Here is an 18,852-nt window from a genome sequence, read left to right on the forward strand (position 1 = left end):
GGGGGGGGGGGGGGGGGGGGCTGAAGGAAGAGACAGGGAGCGGTCAGAGGAAGAAAGAGGAAGAAAGAGAAGAAGAGGAGATGGAGGTTGAATCCAGAAATTGGGAAACAATGGAAAAAGAGGAGAGGGGGAAAATGTAAAATACAAAATGAAGATGATGAAGGTGGGGGAAAAAAAGAGGAGAGAAGAGTCTCAGTCGTTAGAAAGAGATTTCTACTCTGAGTCTGTGTGCCTTTCTTTCCTTTCACCTCTCACCTCCATCAATCCTCTGGACTCTCAGTTTAATGGAAGTCAAGCTGAGGATTGAAGCCATGAACAGACCTGATGATTACTGAAGACTACAGAGACCAGACAGCTCGCTGAGGAGGAGAGCAGGTACTGTGTAACTCCTGACACACACTGTGTATTCAGTGTCAGGAGATAGACAGTGTCTGCTCATCTTGCCCTGTGCATTAGAGAAAAGATAAATATTTACAGGCTTTTTAATACACTTCAGTTCCAACACATAAAAAAAACAAACACATGGAAACAGCAGAAAATTTAAAGAATGTGGAAAACATTGGAACTTCTAAAATATAGATTATAATGAACAATAAAAACCTACATAAATCACTAAATAACTTCAACATTAGCACATTGTAAATAACCCACATTACGTGGCCAGTGCTCATCAACACAAAGTCTCTTTTTGGAGGTTTCCTGCCGAATGTTGCTGGAACTTTAGGATTCAACCTCTCCCAGTATGAAGTAGTTGTTATGCTGTGATTTCAAAGCAGCTTCTCCAACACTGCTGGAGAAACACTGTAATGTAACAATCAGTAAGAAAACAAATCAGTATATGTCACTGTGTCTAGAACCATAAGGTCCATTTAACAGCTGCTCCTGTGAAACAACAGGTAGAAGTTTCACTGTAGGAAACCCTAACAAACCCAGGAAGAAAAAACATTATTGTGACTGTAACATAAATATATATTTTTTTATATAATTATAAATGTCCAAATGCAAACATCAGATTTGTGTTTGCACAGAAAAAACAACTGAATCCAAACCTTGAAGAAACAGTGGGAGAGCAAACTGTGAATTTTTCCTCACTCTTTTTGTACATATATTGAATAATATATTTTCGTCGTCATTAAGATTAAAGATCACATATCCCACCATCACACTGACTGACTGTAGCCCCCGTATCCCATCGCCCCTCCCCCAGCCCAGGATCATTCTGCCACACAGAGGGTGAATTAGTGAAGAGTTAAATACATGGATAAAAAAATAATCTGAACATGCAATAACAATAAATAAATGACACACAATAAAATGTTTTGAAATGATGACAAACGGTCCTGACTTCAAATTAAATTGATATTAAATTTAGACTTTCTCATCGAGATAAACAGCAGGATCAGGAAGTTAACAACGACAGTCATTAAACTGTGACTGTCTCTCAGCTGTCAACAGAACCTGGACCAGACCGCAACAGATTCAAGCCCGACCGCTCCAAACTGTTGTTTCACTCAAGATCATTAAATTACGCAGATCATTTGCCACAGTACAGCTGGTGTCCTGTCAAACACTGCAGGTTTTTATCTGACAACACAATGTGCAGACACCACGGAAGAAGAGAACACAGACTCTGTCTCTTCCACACCACATCTGCTGGTTCAAAGAGCACACACACAAACACACACACCTACATTCAAAAGAACACAACACACACACAAACACACACACGTCTCTCCACGGAGCTCCGACTTCCAGGAAACCTCCAGTATTTCCTCAAAACTCTTTATTATGATTCATAATCCAAACACATTTACATTTCAGAAACCAGGCTTCAGTCAAAGCAACATTTAATCCACAATGAACGTCTGTTCCTGTTTCTCTGTCTGACTGATGCAGCTCTAAACCACAGACAACAACAACAACAACAACACATGTTCATAGAGAGCTGTTTGTCAGCTCCCTCTAAAACTACTCGTACTACGTTTAGTCAACTTAAACCACTTGGTCACATCCTGATAATTAAAACAAACCATCAGCCACAGGATGCGAACTCCACCCACCAGCACTTAACACATTGTGTGTCCCTGCACCACCCCGACCAGCATCATACGCATCATACGCTACGACTCAGTGCTTCAGTGCTGAATCTAAACAGCTTCAGTAACTGTCACTTCTGTGGTTCAGTTCGTTCAGTGGATGCAGCTTCATTTGTGCCCGAAGTCAGACCTGCACTGTTCAGTTGTTTAGAGCGATGAGAGAGAAATGTGAGCTACTATTTGTTCATGTCACAAAAAAATTTGTCTTCGTATTTGTATTCATATTATTCCTCAAACTGTAAGTTGTTAGAAATCGTCTCATCTGCTTTATGTTCTGTTTTAAAGGTCCATGTTGTGTGAAGGTAGATGTCCGTGTGTTCTTTGATTATAAAGCAGGTCCAGGTTTTATATTAATACTGTGAAAGTATCAAAGTGCTCAGTCCACAGAGAAATGCACAAAGCCTGTTTACAGAAACTGAGCCTTAAAATGAGCCGTCAGGACTTCTGTAACTTTGTGATGTCGTGGCTATTTGGCTTCAAACAAATTTAAACCCAATATAAAAATCAAAGGCCACTGATGCACCATATGCCAAACAAAGCCATTGTGTTTTTCCTTTTGATTTGCTCTGGTAAAAAAAACCATAGGCCCACCCAGGTGCATGCTGGTCCTACACCAGTCTACCTGCCTCATAATAACCAATAATAACCTCATGTGCACATAGCATTACCCAAATATACAAAATACAAGTTAACCAAAACTAACTAAACTACTAGCTAAATAAGCACCAAAAAAATAATGACCAACAAAAGAGAATATTAACAAACAAAACAACAAAGCAGTCACTGCTCTTATGTCCACGTACATGGCCAATTCATATCCATCAATACATTAGATTTTCTGTACCTGGACATGAACTGGCATGAGACCAGGTTGGAACAGCGCAAATTAAATTCCATTTACTTCCATTTTATTGAGGTAGAGACAAAAAATCTCAGACACAGATTCTCAAAACCTGGACAAAAGATAAACGGACAGAATGACCGTGAGAAAAGGTCTGTTCAGATTCAGACTATATAAACTGTCTACAGACATGATTTTTCTAAACAGTTGTTCCTGCTGTTTCTGTTTGTTCGATCTGTCCATCAGGCAGCTGCATTATTCAGATTCAGCTCCACACATTCGGCTCGTCATTCAAAATCATTTCTAGCCTCGGAGCCTTTTCAGCACACAAGTGATTACCTTTTCATTTTTAGGAGAACCAAACAGATCATGTAAATATGAAGCTGTAAATCATTTAAACTGTGTTATTAGCTTTCAGATGTATGAGTCACACACAGACCCATATTACAGATCACATTTATTCCATGGTTTATTCTCAGTCATGTGCTCATTATGTAAATCCACACAGCACGCTCCTGAACTGCCTTCACATAAACATGTATCACTGCTATAATGGCTTCAGAACATAAAAATCATTATTTTCATTAACTTTACATTTATACAGTCACATGGGAGCCGGCCCGGCTCAGTGTTTACTGCCTTGCTCATGAGCATCGCGTCTGTTTCTGTGTTTAACAAGCAGTTAAAAGCAGAATATTAACTGTTGTCCATGAATTAATGTTAGAATTATTCTATTTTTAAGGCATCTGAAGATCTGACCAAAGCTAAATTTTTCTTGTAAGGTCAGTTGTTTTTTTCTTCAGCTGTGATGTTGAATTGAGAGATGCTCATCACCAGGACGCTGCTTCACCTTGATTGATTTATGTTGTTTTCTTGATGGAGTGAAAATCTTATCTCACATGTCTCCACAACATGTTTGGGAGGTTTCAGTATAAAGACACAGCAGAGTGACACCATGCTGCGTCGCCCTAAGTTTGAATGCATGAAAAGATCAGTACACTAACACATAGATTACCTCCATCTTGTGTGTTTATGATTCATAACTGCACAACACCCACAGCCCTGATACACGCCTCATCTCCCTCCTGGGGCTGTCTGATGATCCGAGCCGCCGTTCGAGGTAATGGAGTCAGACAGCGTCTCCGCATTCTCATGCAAATGTTTAGTTGAAGAGCACGTTTATGGACACATTCCATCTCTATATATAAATATATACATGTACTGTAAATATATTTGGTGAAATAAAGGAAACATTCGCCCAAGCATTTACATTTACCTACTTATTCTGTTCAGGGTCAGAGGCTAATTTTTCCCAACAACCTGAGGCTGTGAACTCAGTCTAAACAAATCATCCCATGTACAAACCGTCACTGGCTGTGACATCTAAATCAGCATCATTAAAAGTCAGAGAGGTGATCAAGACATCATACACTCCTTCACAATAGAGGATAAAAAGAATAAAAAAGTGATTCTAATGTAAACAGCTGTGTGGAGATTGCTATGTAAAGCTAGAATTACTGCCTCACAGTTGTACACCTCCACCACTCATGTGAAATATTAACCATTTGTGTGAAATTTGGTTATAATTGCTGTATGAAATCTTGAGTAATCGCGAAAGGTTTTTTGTAAGGTCACACTGACCTTGACCTTTGACCACCAAAATCTAACCAGTTCATCCTTGAGTCCTAGTAAATGTGTGTGCCGTTATTGAGATATCGTGTCCACGAGAATGGGATGGACTGACAACCCAAAAACAAAAAGTACCAAAAACTGCAGTTCCTCCGGTGACCACTAGAGTCGGGCTCCAAAAGTGAGTCAATCCCCCATAGACTCCCATGTTCAAATGTCCAACTTTACAACAGAAATAAACATGTTTACAACCTGGTACAAAGAACTGTTTCCATCTCTATAGTTGACTTCCTCCTTCATAACAACTGTATGGGGGTGAATTTTTATACAACTCACCTGTTTACATCTTATTAAGGCTTAAAGTTATGCATTTTTGAGGGCGTGGCTACTTTGAGTGACAGGTGGGTGTGATGTTTGTGTGATTTTAACGATGTTACTGATGTTACGAGTGGAAAGCGAGTGGAAAACCATATACTTAAGTGTTTTACTTTTGTTTTAGCTGCAGCAAATACTTATCTCCAATAAAATCTGATCTGTTGATGAGGTTTTTTTTCAATAATATTCTACATGTCAGAAAATCATTGAAATGCAGACGTTAGTATCCCAGAGCCCAAAGCTGATGCTTTAAAATTCTTTATAATTACAGCTCAGAAATTTTCTGTTGATCGTGTGATCAATTAATTAAAACTAGCTGAAAGGTCAGAGTTACATTTTGCTGTCTAGCTGCTGGAGTCGCTCTCGGCCTCGTGTCTTTCACCCTGGACTCAGAGCTCAGTGTTTTCTGCTCTGCCTCCTGTGGATGCAACATGTGCAGCATGTTACCACCCGGCGTTCAGCTGAGATCCACAGCTGAATACAGACGAGCTGATTGTGTCTCCAGAGTCTCTCTGCTGCTGAAAGCCTAATGAGCCGGCAGCTCATTAAGACTAATGCAGTTCTGACGACTCTCAGATCGGACGAGTCCTTAAAGACTAACATGCAAACAACATGTTTGACGGTCGTAATGTGAGAAGATGTATTTGTTCTTTTCTCGTCTGTCAGTCGGCGCTCTTTGTGAAACACTGTTAGTCTTGTGTGGATCACGGGTTAAAGTGAACAGACTGTTGCGGACACAGTAACATCAGCACAGATCAGAGTGTCTAACCTGAGGCACTGGGTTATTTTCATGTCTTCATCATGTCTCAGCATCTATTTTAACAACACTGAGACAAAGACATGATGATGTATAAAGTAATTCATTTAAATTACTCTCATGGTCAAATTATGACTTTTTTCGCACATAAATCCAATTTTCTTACAGGTTCATGTTTTTTTTTTTCATCCATTCATTTAAACATCCATGGCAAAGCCAGAATTCGATAGCACTAAGGCTAATAGTGGCTAAGCTAAAATGCTGCAGGCAGTTAGCTTAACTTAGCTAACAGTCAGACACCACAGCCTAAAGATTTAGTTGAGCATCTCATTGAGATGAGATTTGCTCTTTGAGGAAGGAGTCTAGATGTCGTTAGCCTAGCTTAGCATAAAGACAGAAAGCAGGGGAGAACAGCTGGTCTGGCTCTTTTCAAAGTCGACTTTAAGCGGCTTCGATGTTGGAACTATTTCTTGATAAACAACAGTGTGTCAGTGTGTTGTCAAATAGAGTTTGTGAACACAGGCTTTGGTCTGTTTACTTGTACATCAGCCCTGCCTCGTCTGCAGCTGGTTCAACATGCAGCAGTGAGAAGAGAGACCATGTCTCAGAATTGATTTTAAGATTCTTCATTTTTAAAGCTCTGCATCGACTAAAAACTAAAGTTGTTTTCCCTTAAACTGTGGAATAGTTTGTCACTAACAGTTAGATCCTCTCCCTGCATTAATCTTTTCCTTAGCCTCTAAATTATCATCATGAAGACATGGCTGACCACACTCTTTTATTTGTTTGTATTTTATTTGTCATTTGTGCGATGCTGTTGTGACTTTATCCAGATTTTCTCTGCTTTTATTAATTTATCATTTCTATCCTCTCATTTATGTTTGTGTTTTTTCCTGATTTTCATCATCAGTTAAATACAAATAAAGTGCAACATCAAATACATTTTGTAGGAAATATAATGTCTGGCTGAATTATGTTCAGAGGCAACGTATTTTTAATGACAGTGGAGTCACTTGGAGGTGGATGGTGGCGTAGATGGTGGTTGTTTAGGTTAATTGTAAATAAACAGGTTGTGTCTTAAGTCAACCAGGTGCTGTGAGAGTCTGAAGAGAACCAGAAAACTTTTTAATAATGTGGAGCCACTACAGGTGGATGTTGTTCTGCAAAATCTGATATTTTGGAGGAAAAAAAACACGTTGTCTTTGAACATTTTACTGATTCAGAATCAACGTATTTGCGACTTGAGGTAAATTAAGAACATCCTCATAATGTTAATAAAAACATAATCTGATCACAGTTACATTTTATACAAAACATATGTGTCTGTTGAGTTGTATAGAAATGTATTTTTTAAAAGACAGGGTTTCATATTATTTACTGAGGTTTGGAGCCAGAACAGCTGTTTCCCTCTGCTACCAGTCTTTACGCTGAGCTAAGCTAACGACATCCAGACTCCAGCTCTGAACACACAGACATGATGATCTGGTGTCTATATTTGTCTTGTCTGGTTATTAGTAGCAGCTATGGTTTTATACATCACTTTGAGCGCAGTTTAGTTTTGACTCTAAATTATTTTGATGCTTCACCCTCAGTGAACAAATGCTTCACTTAATGACACATGTTCGGGTCTCTCTCTTTGTAATGATGCCAGCAACAAAGTAAAGTCGTTTACAAAAGCAGCTGGTGGTGTGTGTGTGTGTGTGTGTGTGCGTGCGTGCGTGCGTGCGTGCGTGTGCGTGTGCATTTCGTTCATTACAGCAGATCTGCCAGCTTCAGTGCAAGAAAGCATAAATACAGCTTCCTTAATGACCCCGGTTACCGCGGCAACAGCTTCACATTGACACAAATCTGACAGCAAAGTGAGGAAACAGAAATGGAGTGAGGGGGTGGGGGGGCTACAGGGGAGGGAAAGGAGAAATAAAGGTGGTGGGATGGATGGAAGAGACAAACGAGAAGAGGGTGAGAGAAACAAAAAGAGCAGACAGAATAAAGGGAAAAGACGACAACAGAGGAAAGACAGGAAGGTTTTAAGGAGGGAAGCGATAATATATCAAATCTATATACACTCACATATCATACTTCAGACTTGTGTTCTTCAGCTTCATTATGAACCAGCTCCAGACGTCTGTTGAGTTTTTCAGGCTTTTGAGTATCAGCTGCTTTTCGGCTACAGCCTTACATAAGTAGGAGGATGAAGGTGAGAGCTTCAGTCAGTGTTGGACTCAGAGGATGAGGCTGTTGTTATTTCCTGGAAGCAGCACGTACCTGTGCTCACTCCTCCTGGACCAAACGCTCAGTGTCTCTCAGCTCTTCTCCACAGTAATCCAGACTGTTTGCAGGAGGAAACCACGACAGCACTGAAATCTCACTTGAAAATATTTGAACTTGTATTATATATTTAACTTTTTAACCAGTTTTGCACAAGTTGTCATGCGTGTCCAGGAAATAGTTTCACATTGAATTTTCTGTACCAGACTGAATAATCACTCACTGAGCCAGATTACATTTAAGACTGCTAATTGTTCCTGCTGCTTTTATTTCACTGAACACTGTTAACAACCTGGTAAAGTGCTGTTTTGTTTACCGCTTCGAGAGCATGTTTCAATAAGAGCCCACCTGACTCATTTTTTAACAGTCTTCATTTTATTGATTTGATTGCATTTATTCTGAATCTGGGACCTGACGACTTTCAAGTATCAAATGCACTGGAATTAAACGTCTTTGATCCTTAATCATTGACCAAAAACACTTTCTGTGTTCAGTTTAAGTTTGTCATTTGATAGAAAAAAATACCAAGACGAAAAAAATTATAAAAAATGAAAGAATAAGGAAATGCAAGGAGGAAATTGCAATAAATACAATTTAGAAATGTACAGAATCTCACAGAAGTTTGTGTGCAGAGAGAAGTGTTAGCGGAATAAAAATACAGTTACTGTAGAAGAAAAACAAAATGTCAGAAAATCTCTTAATGTAGAATCAGACAAAAACAATACAGAGAGAGAGGGAGAGAGGAGAAGGGGAGGTAAATGGATTGAGAGAGGAAGAATAAAGAGCAAAGAGACACTGGAGGTAGTCGAAGATTAAAAACTGAGATAGAGAGAGAGAGAGAGAGAGAGAGCGTTAATAAGAAGAGACGGAGAGAGACCAGGTGAAAGGAAGAATGAATACTGGAGGGGGGAGGGGAGGAAGAGGAAGAACAATGAGGAGATAGAAAGATGGATGTATTCCTGGAGAGGGGAAAGAATAAGATTAATGGACAGACAGAATAAATGAATGTTTGATTTTTCAATTTTAGGATTTTAAGAAACAAGAAGAAATGGAGACAGAAGAGAGGAAAGAAAAAGAGGGAGGAGAGAGAGAGAGAGAGAGAGAGAGAGAGAGAGGGGAGAAAATCACATACAGAAAGAGAGACAGGTGGATCAATGGACAGAAAACGTGTCATATTTGTGTTCAGCAGGACAAGGTGTGTCTATTGTGTCCATGTGTGGGGGCTGTGTGTGTGTGTGTGTGTGTGTGTGTGTGTGTGTGTGTGTGTGTGTGTGTGTGTGTGTGTGTGTATCCATCCAGACAGGCCGAGGCAGCGAGGAAATCGAATGAAATGAAATAAACCTCTACACCTGCCAGCTTCAACGCACTCACACAGCTACAGCTCTAGTGAGCCCTGAGGGACACACACACACAAACGCACACACACAGAGCTCTCTTTGATTTGCTAGGTTTGATTCCTGACGTTTGATTTTCTTTTCACACACTTAGGTTTTCTTTGCTTCCCAGCAGCCGTTTAGCTTCACTCAGACAGGCGGAGCCTGAAGCCACCAGAGAGGTGTTCAAATGCTCTGAGCCAGCGTGGGACAGCCCAGAGGCTGCTGCTGGCTGGCAGTACTTACTGAAAGATCACTAACACTGTAAAAAAAAAAACTTCCATTTGTGCATGTTAACAAGGCATTAGTGTAGAAGTGGATTGTGTGTCTGTCCACGGTTACATACGATGAGCTCAGAGGTATTCTGTCATGGGTTTTTATTCCAAGGAATGGTGTACAGGGATCCGATGAGGGCCTTCAGTGACTGACTGCAGTGACAAGTACTGCCTCCCTCTGAACACCTCCAAGACCAAGACCATCAACTTTCGGAGGTCTAGGCCCACCCTTCAGCCAGTCAACGTTCGAGGGAAGGACATTGAGGTGGTGCACACTTAAAAATACCTAGGTGTGCACCTGGACAGTAAACTGGACTGGTCCCTGAACAACATGGGGCGAAGCTGGCTCTTATTCCGCAGGAGGCTCTGTTCCTTTGACATCTGCAGTGAAATGCTGCACATGTTTCATCAGTCAGTTGTGGCCAGTGTACTCTTTTATGCTGCAGTCTGCTGGGGCAGCAGCATGTCCGACATTAACAGAAGGAGACTGGATAAGCTGGTCAAAAAGGCTGGGTCTGTGCTTGACAGGAGTCGGACTCACTAAGAACTGTTTTGGAGAGACGCATGCAATGTAACATGGAGGCCATCTTGGACAATACCAACCATCCTCTCCACAACATTCTGGCAGGACAGAGAAGCAGCTACAGGTGCAGCAAACATCTCATTTCCCTGCACTGCAGAACAGAGAGGTTCAGGAGATCCTTTGTTCCCACTGCCATCAGGCTATACAACACCTCAGTGAAATGAAGTGGGTCATGAACTGGAGTAATTCAACTATTATTGTTTATTATTAACTATTATTATTACTACTATTGAACAATTTATTTTTAACTTAATCTTTAATATTGAGCTACTGGACACTTGAATTCCCCCTATCTATCCATCCATCCATCCATCCATCCATCCATCCATTTATCTATCTATATGATTATATCCAGCTCAATTTTTACTCCACAGTGCTGCACAAATGTAGACAACAAGCCATCAACATAAACACATTTCTACTAATGTCACCACCTGAAAACACATAAAACAAAATATGTATAGCCATATGTGCAGATGTTACTTCAACTCATTTCCAAAGATCAAAAACACAAACCCACATCTGTTTGCATCCAATCACATCTCTCCATTGATTTTGTAAGTAATATACAATACCATGTCTAAAATTAGCCTAGCACTCTCATTGTGTGTGTGTGTGTGTGTGTGTGTGTGTGTGTGTGTGTGTGTGTGTGTGTGTGTGTGTGTGTGTGGGTGATTAATGAGGTCTGTAATGGATTCTGATGACCTCATGGGATTTCAAGAGGAGATGATAAGCAATCACACACACACATATACACACTCTCTGATAGTGACACCCTCTCTTATGTAGCCAAGGTGACAGGGGGCATCCAATGTGTGTGTGTGTGAGTGTGTGTGTGGGTGTGTGTGTGTGTGTTAGTGAGATAGTTTGGCATAATGAGATGATAACTGCATAACTGTTGCTAGGGCAGAGGAAGCCATCTGTGTGTGTGTGTGTGTCTGTGTGTGTGTGTGTGTGTGTGTGTGTGTGTGTACAATGAAGCTCAACTCTAAGAATCAGAGACATTTCAGACAACTGATACAAGTTTAATTAACCAACAGTGTAAATAACCTTCAGCTGCATCACAGTATGTATTTGACTGTCTCCTCCATGATGGTTTTACTTTTGTACAATTCCTACACTTTGCTTAATGTAATAAAAGACACGATTTGTGTCCCACCAGCTTGTCAAGTAGAAGTCTCTTTACTGAAGCTTTCTGTCCTTTATTTGAAGACAGCAGTGTGTGTGCCTGTGTGTGTGCGTGTGTGTGTGCATGTGTGTGTGCGTGTGTGTGTGCATGTGTGTGTTATGTATGAGGGGAGCTCAGGCCCGTAGCTCCTCCATAAACATGGATCTGCGATGCTTTTCGACACACTGAGCAGGTTGAGCCCGTTTGAAAAATCTAACTCAGCACCAGAAACCACAAAGTTTTATGTAAAGTTTAAGAAAATGAACTGACTTCCTGCTTCTAAGAGCAACATCCTGCTTAGCATTTACAGCTTAGTTTTACACAGTCACACTGGGAGTCTCAGTGGGTTTGGTGCCTTTATCAAAGAGACTGAAACTAAAGTTCACCTCAGTAAAGAGTTTAGTAAAGTAGTTACTTTAACCCAAACCAGGATATTTCCGTAACCCAGTCGTTTTATACCTGAACCTAACCCAACTTTAATTATTGTCACATCATGAAACAGATTTATTTTGCAAATCATTTCATCCTGTTGTTCTCGAAGACATGGACAACAAAGTATTTTGTCTTTTCATTTGGAGGATCTCAAAGGCACCTCAACAGTTGAGCTTGAAATCAGTTCATCTCTACTCATGGGACATCCAGATCATTATAGTATCAAATATATACACAATCAGAAAATAGTAGTGTGAATTCCTTGTTGCAAATGTTACTTTAGCCTTCTGCAACGATAAACAGTCCCACTGAGCTAAACACTGAACTAACCTGAGCTAACTACTGAGCTAAACACGAGCTTATTACAGCGACTGAGCTAACCATGGAGTCGACCAAAGCTAACCACTGAGCTAAAAACGAAGCTAACTGCTGAGCTAACTACAGCTACTGAACTAACCACTGAGCTAACCTGAGCTAACCTCTGAGCAAACCACCAAGCTAACAACTGAGTTAACCAGTTAGCTAACCACCCAAATCTCAGGTACCCAGCTTTCTCAGTTAAACGTTATCCTGGTTTCTGTTTGTTTGTTTTTAACGTGTAATTATATATTTGTTTGGTCCAAAACTGGAAAACTGGGCTGAACAAACAAAAAGTGCAAAAAAAAGTGGTTTGACTTTGACTCAGTGCTCAGTAGGACAGTATGAGAGCAGTAGTAGGACCTGTGCAGTACCATGGACAGCTTCACCCCAAACCAGAATTCAGCACCATGGACAGCTCCACCATAACCGGAATTCATTTTCATTTCATGCCATTATTTAGAGAAATATAAATGGCTTACAAAGCAAATATAATGTGGCTGTTTTATGGAGGCATGATCAACCATGCACATACACACCATCTCTCTCCCTCCGTCTCTCTCTCACACACACACACACACACATTTCCATGAACAAGCAAAGCGGTGTGAGCAGGATTTCAGTTGTGAGTCCTATGTGACTTTCAGCCTCCACCGAAAAAAAAAAAGAAAACCAGCAGAATAACACCATGACCTTTACAGAGAGTAACTAGACCAACCTGCAGTGATGAATGGTACTGTAGTTTCCTCTACACACACACGCACACACACACACACACACACACACACACACACACGCTCAGCTGAACCTGCATTTCTGTCTCCAAACCAAACGGCAGTTAAAGCAACATTCATGTTCTTATGTGAACATCTACATGTATGTCTCTTACATGGATTTTTGATCTAATCATTATTTGTCCTTTCTGTCTTTATTTATTTTGTTTTTGTCTAAATACTGAGGACCTCAGAAGGCTACAGTTCTGTTTAGATTCATATCCTTCCTTCCAGGCAGCTGCTGGTTTTACATGTACAGTGTGCAGAGAGAGCAGGGAGGTCCAAGATCCTATAATGACTGAATTTTCATTTTATGGTTTAATGGTTAATCTTTTTCTTTACCATCAGTTAATCACATTCAATTAGAGTCAGTCAGAAAAACGTCCCCAGATTTCTTACCTGGAACATGATCCTGTACTGCTCCTCCGGACGTTTGACCACACACATGTTGCAGCCCATGATGACGTCTGACGTCCTCTTTATCTCTCTCTCTGCTTTCTTCTCGTCTTTTTTATCTCTCCGTCCTCTCTCTTCTGTCTATGCAGGTCCCTCAGGAAACAGCTGACACTCTGTATCAGTAATCCAACTCGTCCGTCTGACCTTTCACCTCCCAGTCAGACGTCCTCAGGTCAGTCCTCACTCTCTGATCGCGTGATAATTTGCCTCTTTATCAGCCTCTGATCTTTGACCAACAATGAGGCAATGAATGTTTGTGTAGACGACAGAGTCTGAAGCTAAGATGAGGTCCTCTGAATTTAAAAGGGACAGGTTAAAGAAACCGAATCAGATTTGAGACAAAGTGAAGTTGTAGTCCTCTCTGACAAAGATCCTCTATGTAGGAAGATTCATTCTTGGTCTTGTAAAATTTGACCATAAATCTTCAAAGAAATTAGATTAAGCTGTTTACTGAAAAAGTTCCAGTGAGATTCAAATATCTTCTCCTGTTTTCCAGGTTTATCTCAGAGATATAAAAAACTTTTGTTAAAAGTGAATTTTCAGTCAGTGTTTTGGCAACTACGCTCAATGAGGGGAATTGTTGTCTCACTTTCTCCTCAGAAAAGCAAAACTTCCCATAAAAAATAAAGCCACTTCATCAAAAAATCCCCAACTGTGCTTCATTAAGTTTAAGAGGCTTTCATGTGTCAAACTTCTTCAACAGAGACGTCTGTTTGTTCAGAAAAGTGTCACTCGTGATAAAAACCCAGCTGAGTTCACTTTCTGTCGTCTCCTCTCTGCTCTGTCACTCTGAAGACAAAAGCGAAACCCACTTCTGTGTTTCTCCACGTTTCTCTCTCGCAGACACAAACAATGATGAAACGAGAGACAAAAGGAGCAGGACATTTCTGTTTTTTTGGGGGGGGTTTTTGTTGTGATGCTCCTCACAGCAAACAGCTTTTATCTGTCGTGCTGCAGGGGGCACAGAGGCGAGATGCTGCGTCTTTTCATCACGGTGAAAAATTAATTTTTATTCATGCGTTGCAGATTGTTTCAGCCCTGCAGGGGACGAGGAGGAGGAGATGGAGGAGGAGGAGGAGGAGGAAGAGTTTGTGCTTCAGAATTTAGAGAAGATTCAGTTGGTGGTTGACAAAAAAAAAATTGTTGAATTGTTCCTGGTGAGGATGATGAAGGGATGACAGAGGAGGAGTGTGGTCTCTGCAGAGATGAAGGTGTGTGTGTGTGTGTGCGCGTGTATGTGAGTATGTGTGTGTGTGTGTGTTTTTATTCAATGTGTTGCCGCCTACACACTGTTCACACTGGCATTTCTGTGAGTGTGTTTGTCCTCCGTGTGCACACGTACATGCACAGGTTTACAGCATCATCAGGTATCATTCAGCCCACTGAGGGAAGGAACAGAGGATGTCTGTTTACTTCACCTGGATCTTTTCTAACAGACTCTGGTGGATTTAACGTCACTTCATGTAAGTCTGCCTTGAGCTAATTTCAGTTCAGTTCAGTTAGTTCCTTAGTTTCTTGGAGGTTTGCAGCTCAAACGACTAAAGAAAGGAAACAAAAATACAAATTTCCAGGTCAAAAATTCAATCTGTTACCAAATTATACCAAATCCCCTGGTTTAAAATAAATTTGATGATAAGTGTCTGTTCATGGTGACTCAGAACACAAAATATACACCAGAAAATGATGAGTGCAACTCAAAGGTGAAGGAAAGGTGAATAAAAATCAGACAAAATGAGTCCCTGTAATTATTCCAAGTAAAAGTAACACCAAAAAATTATAGATACAACAAAACTATTTTAAGGATGAGTATGTAATATTTCTATTTGATTGCAAACTGCAAGTAAATGTACAAAGAAAAACGTGTTATTTCCCAAACTCTGCTGAGATTTTCTGAAATCTGCTCTTGAAAGTGAATAAAAACTCAAATTAAAACTACACAGAGGTTCTGTTTCAAGGCTGTAATGCTCCACTGATCTTTCTAAAACACTTCAGTGTTAAATCTCTTCAGCTAAACGTGGAGTTTTCTGTCTCCTCAGGTCGGTTTTGAGCCGCAGTGGAAACAAGGCCAGTGAGCATAAATAAAACATGAAGGAGTTCTCGCGGCTGTAAACTGTTCCAGCAGTTTTCACCTCAGTTCAATAATTCATCTGAACATAAGCAAGTGTTTAAAACTGCGTCCTGTCTCCACAGACTGGAGACAAACAGGAAATGATCTACAGATAATAGATTTACATCTGAAATATTAAATATCAGTGACAGAGAAGTTTAATAATAATTTATGTCTCTAGACTGAGAAGAGAAGAAAAGACGCTCTGAAGAAAATCACTGATTTTAAGTCAAATATTGAAGTTTTTTCTCTCTGAAGCTGAACATAACAAATAAGAACTGAACATCCCCAATATAATATAATATTTGTCTGGAGGTTTTTCTTCTTTAATGATCCTACAGGTAAAAAATATCAACAGCTGATATTCAGTGAACAATGTTGGGTAAAAATCTAATAACTGTAGCTAAGCTCCCACATTATGATGACTTAAAGGGTCAATTTGATTTTACTTTAAATTGATATAAAAGTAAATTTGTGTTCTTCAATCATGGAAAATTGGTACAAAAACTTTTAGCACCTGAAATGAAAAATGAGACAATCTAAATAGTCTGTGCTTACAGAGGTGACTGCAGAAGTTTTGGCAAATTTTAGTCACATCTAGTTTTTAACACCTGATGGAGGCTTTTCTCATGATTTGTGCTTTTAAAGTCAGTTTATAATCTACACACTGAGCTGAACTCTGAGCACCTGAAGCTTTTCATTTGAGTAAAAAAAAAAACAGTTTGTGCTTTTCTGTTTTTGAAAAACTTTCAGTAACTTTACACCTGAATGTAGCGTCATCACGATAAAACTCTGTTTGTGCACTTTGCATGAACTATAGTCCATGTAGGGTTTGTGCTTAATCACTCAATTTTTAGTCTAAACCTGATCTGAGAACAGTTGATAAAGTTTCTGTGGTGATTTCACCTCAGGACCAGAGCAGAGAAATCAGAGTCTCTGTCAAAAGTATTAAATGTTTTGGTGCAATCTCTGTAAAATCAGCTGTTTCTGAACAGTCCTGACCACGTGTGTTTGTCAGCTCGACTCTGTTCTATCACACAGGTGTAAACACGTGTCTCCACCTGGTTCAGTTCAGTTTGACTCAGCTGTCCAAAGAGCTGTAAAGATGCATCTAATTTCTGCTTGTCTTTTCCTCTCCTGTGATAATCTCATACAGCTCAGTCTTGTCTGCAGCACGTTTGGATCACTTCTCTTAGCTTATCCACAAACCGTGTGTGGTTTATAATCAGTTTGATGATCAGTGGTGCAGTTAAAGACGGATCAACTGCGCTTCCTCCTTAAAGTCTCAGATGTTTGATTCTGACTCTCTGTGCTTTAGTTTCTCGTTGGATTAAGTCTTTTTATTTTCTCTGCTGCACGAGCTCGACGTGGAAACTTTAACTCTCTCTGTTGTTACCTGTTTATCATAAGCTCAGATGTGTTTACTGTTTCTTTAAAGATAAATCCCTGAGCTCCACATTGAGACAAGTGCATTTACTTACACTGCAAAGAAACTTTAATATATAAAAATGCTGTTCAGTTATTCGTGCTTTTTCTTTGCTGTTTGCAGGGGATGTTTTGATTCACTTCCCTCTGCAGATGCTGAGGCTTTGCAGAGACGATCATCTGCCCCCCTCCCTCTGGTTTCGTTACTGCCCACCTCGCCCACAGACGGTCCTTGAGATGGAATTAGCCTGCAGACTCTGCCTCTGTTACCTGCTGCTCCCGTCACTGAGCATCACTTATCTGGTTTTATCGGTCGACCTCCGCCTCTCTGCTGCTGTCTGTCATCAACACCTGCTTCATACGACTGGATCCTCTCGGGATCCCTGTCAGACGCCACAGAGGGAGAAAGAGGCTAAAACGAGACACGGGCATGCAGAGAAAAGAGGAAAGAAAAAACAGGTGCTTTCAAAGAAAAATTACAGAATGAGATGGAGAGAAACAGAAAGGTTAAAGAGGGTTGAAATGAGGAGAGCTTCCCTTCCTCCAAGATTGTTTGTGCTTTATATCAAAAAAGAGGAAATGAAAAAGATTTCTGCAGCTTGCTGGATCATATGTGGCTCAGTCTGACATGTAGGTGCTCAGACAGTCTCTTCCTCTATCAGAAATATCTGGTGTTGTGCCTCCTACAGGTGCTTCTGCACAGAAAACACAACAGTTCCCTGTCTGATGAAATATCTCAGCTCAAACTTTATCACCTAAATGAATTTTCCAGTGTCTCTGCTTCTCATGGTGATTTCCAAGTCTCCTTCTGACCAGGAAAAATCAATCTGCTTGGTCTGAGTGTGAAACAGTAAAGGCTTAAATCCACAGGACTGATAATCCAGAGAGGTGGAGACTGTTTTTTTTGTTTCCGTCTGCAGTGAAAACCCACTTTATTCTCCGTGTAATTCCCCAGAAATCCTCCTCCAGCTGAGGCAGGCAGACTGAGGTGGGTCCTGTTGTTTTCCTCCGACCATCGGCCTCTTCTCCTCCTCCTCCACTCTCCCTCCCTTCATCCCTCGATTTCCACTGCTGCTCCGATGTGTCTCTGCAGAGGTTAAATCCGGCTTAGTTTCGCTCCTGGACAGAGAAACACAGAGAGAAATGAGATTCTTACTGGTTTTACTGCTGATCGGATGAAAGACGTGAACACACACAGGCTTGTGAGACACACAGGATTTTTGGTGATTTCTGTGAATTTTGAATTTTTTCTTCTTTTCAAATTTGGTGCCATTCGATGGAAGAAGTTTGGACCAAAACTGATTTTAAAAAACCAATATTTGTATCAGGCAACAAGAATTTCTTGTCTTTCCTCCTCCAGCAGCAGTTGTCTTAACGATGACCACTGACACACAAAACCTCCATCTCATCAAGTCACTTCCGTCTGTTATTGGCTCCTAATTTACTAAAGCAAAGTGAAAGAATCTGCAGGAGCAGTGAGGATATTTCAACTGTTTCCAACAGAAATCAATAATCAGTCAATTGATCAGTCCCTTCAAACTCAATCTGAGCAGATGTGAGATTATTTAAGAAGATTAAACATCATTTCTTCTGCACAAAAGTCTGTTTGACCTTTCTCAATTTTTTGCTTTTTTCCTGCAGATTACTGTGTAGTTTCCACTCAGTTAACCCAGGAAATAATGTTTCTGAATTCCCAGACAGACTAAGACATGGTGCTGAACTAGAATCACACATAATACACTGATTAGTATAACAAACAAGTAGATATGCATCTTATTGCAGTGGCAGAATCTCACACTTGTTTCTAAGAAGATAACATTTAAAAACTGACTTTATAAAACTGTATTCTTGCAGTGAAGCTTCAGAAGTACAAACTCCAGGTCCCTGTCAGCCTTCTTGCTGCTTCAGCTGCGGTGATGTGATTTTAAATGTCTTGT

At 40.3% G+C, this 18,852-nt stretch overlaps 1 protein-coding gene across 1 annotated transcript in view; it reads right to left on the bottom strand.

Annotated features, from left to right (window-relative positions):
• Positions 1 to 13,386, bottom strand: part of LOC111673387 (PDZ domain-containing protein 4-like) — a 44,612-nt gene extending 31,226 nt beyond the window's left edge. Inside the window, exon 1 of the mRNA XM_023431160.2 lies at positions 13,327 to 13,386. Coding sequence (XP_023286928.1) covers positions 13,327 to 13,386 — 60 coding nt within the window. The remainder of the gene's footprint in view (positions 1 to 13,326) is intronic.
• Positions 13,387 to 18,852: the final 5,466 nt, after the last annotated feature.

This window comes from Seriola lalandi, unplaced genomic scaffold, assembly GCF_002814215.2.
Source record: "Seriola lalandi dorsalis isolate HSWRI2012SDOR001 ecotype SW California unplaced genomic scaffold, Sedor1 jcf7180002054917, whole genome shotgun sequence".
Lineage (NCBI taxonomy): Eukaryota > Metazoa > Chordata > Actinopteri > Carangiformes > Carangidae > Seriola > Seriola lalandi.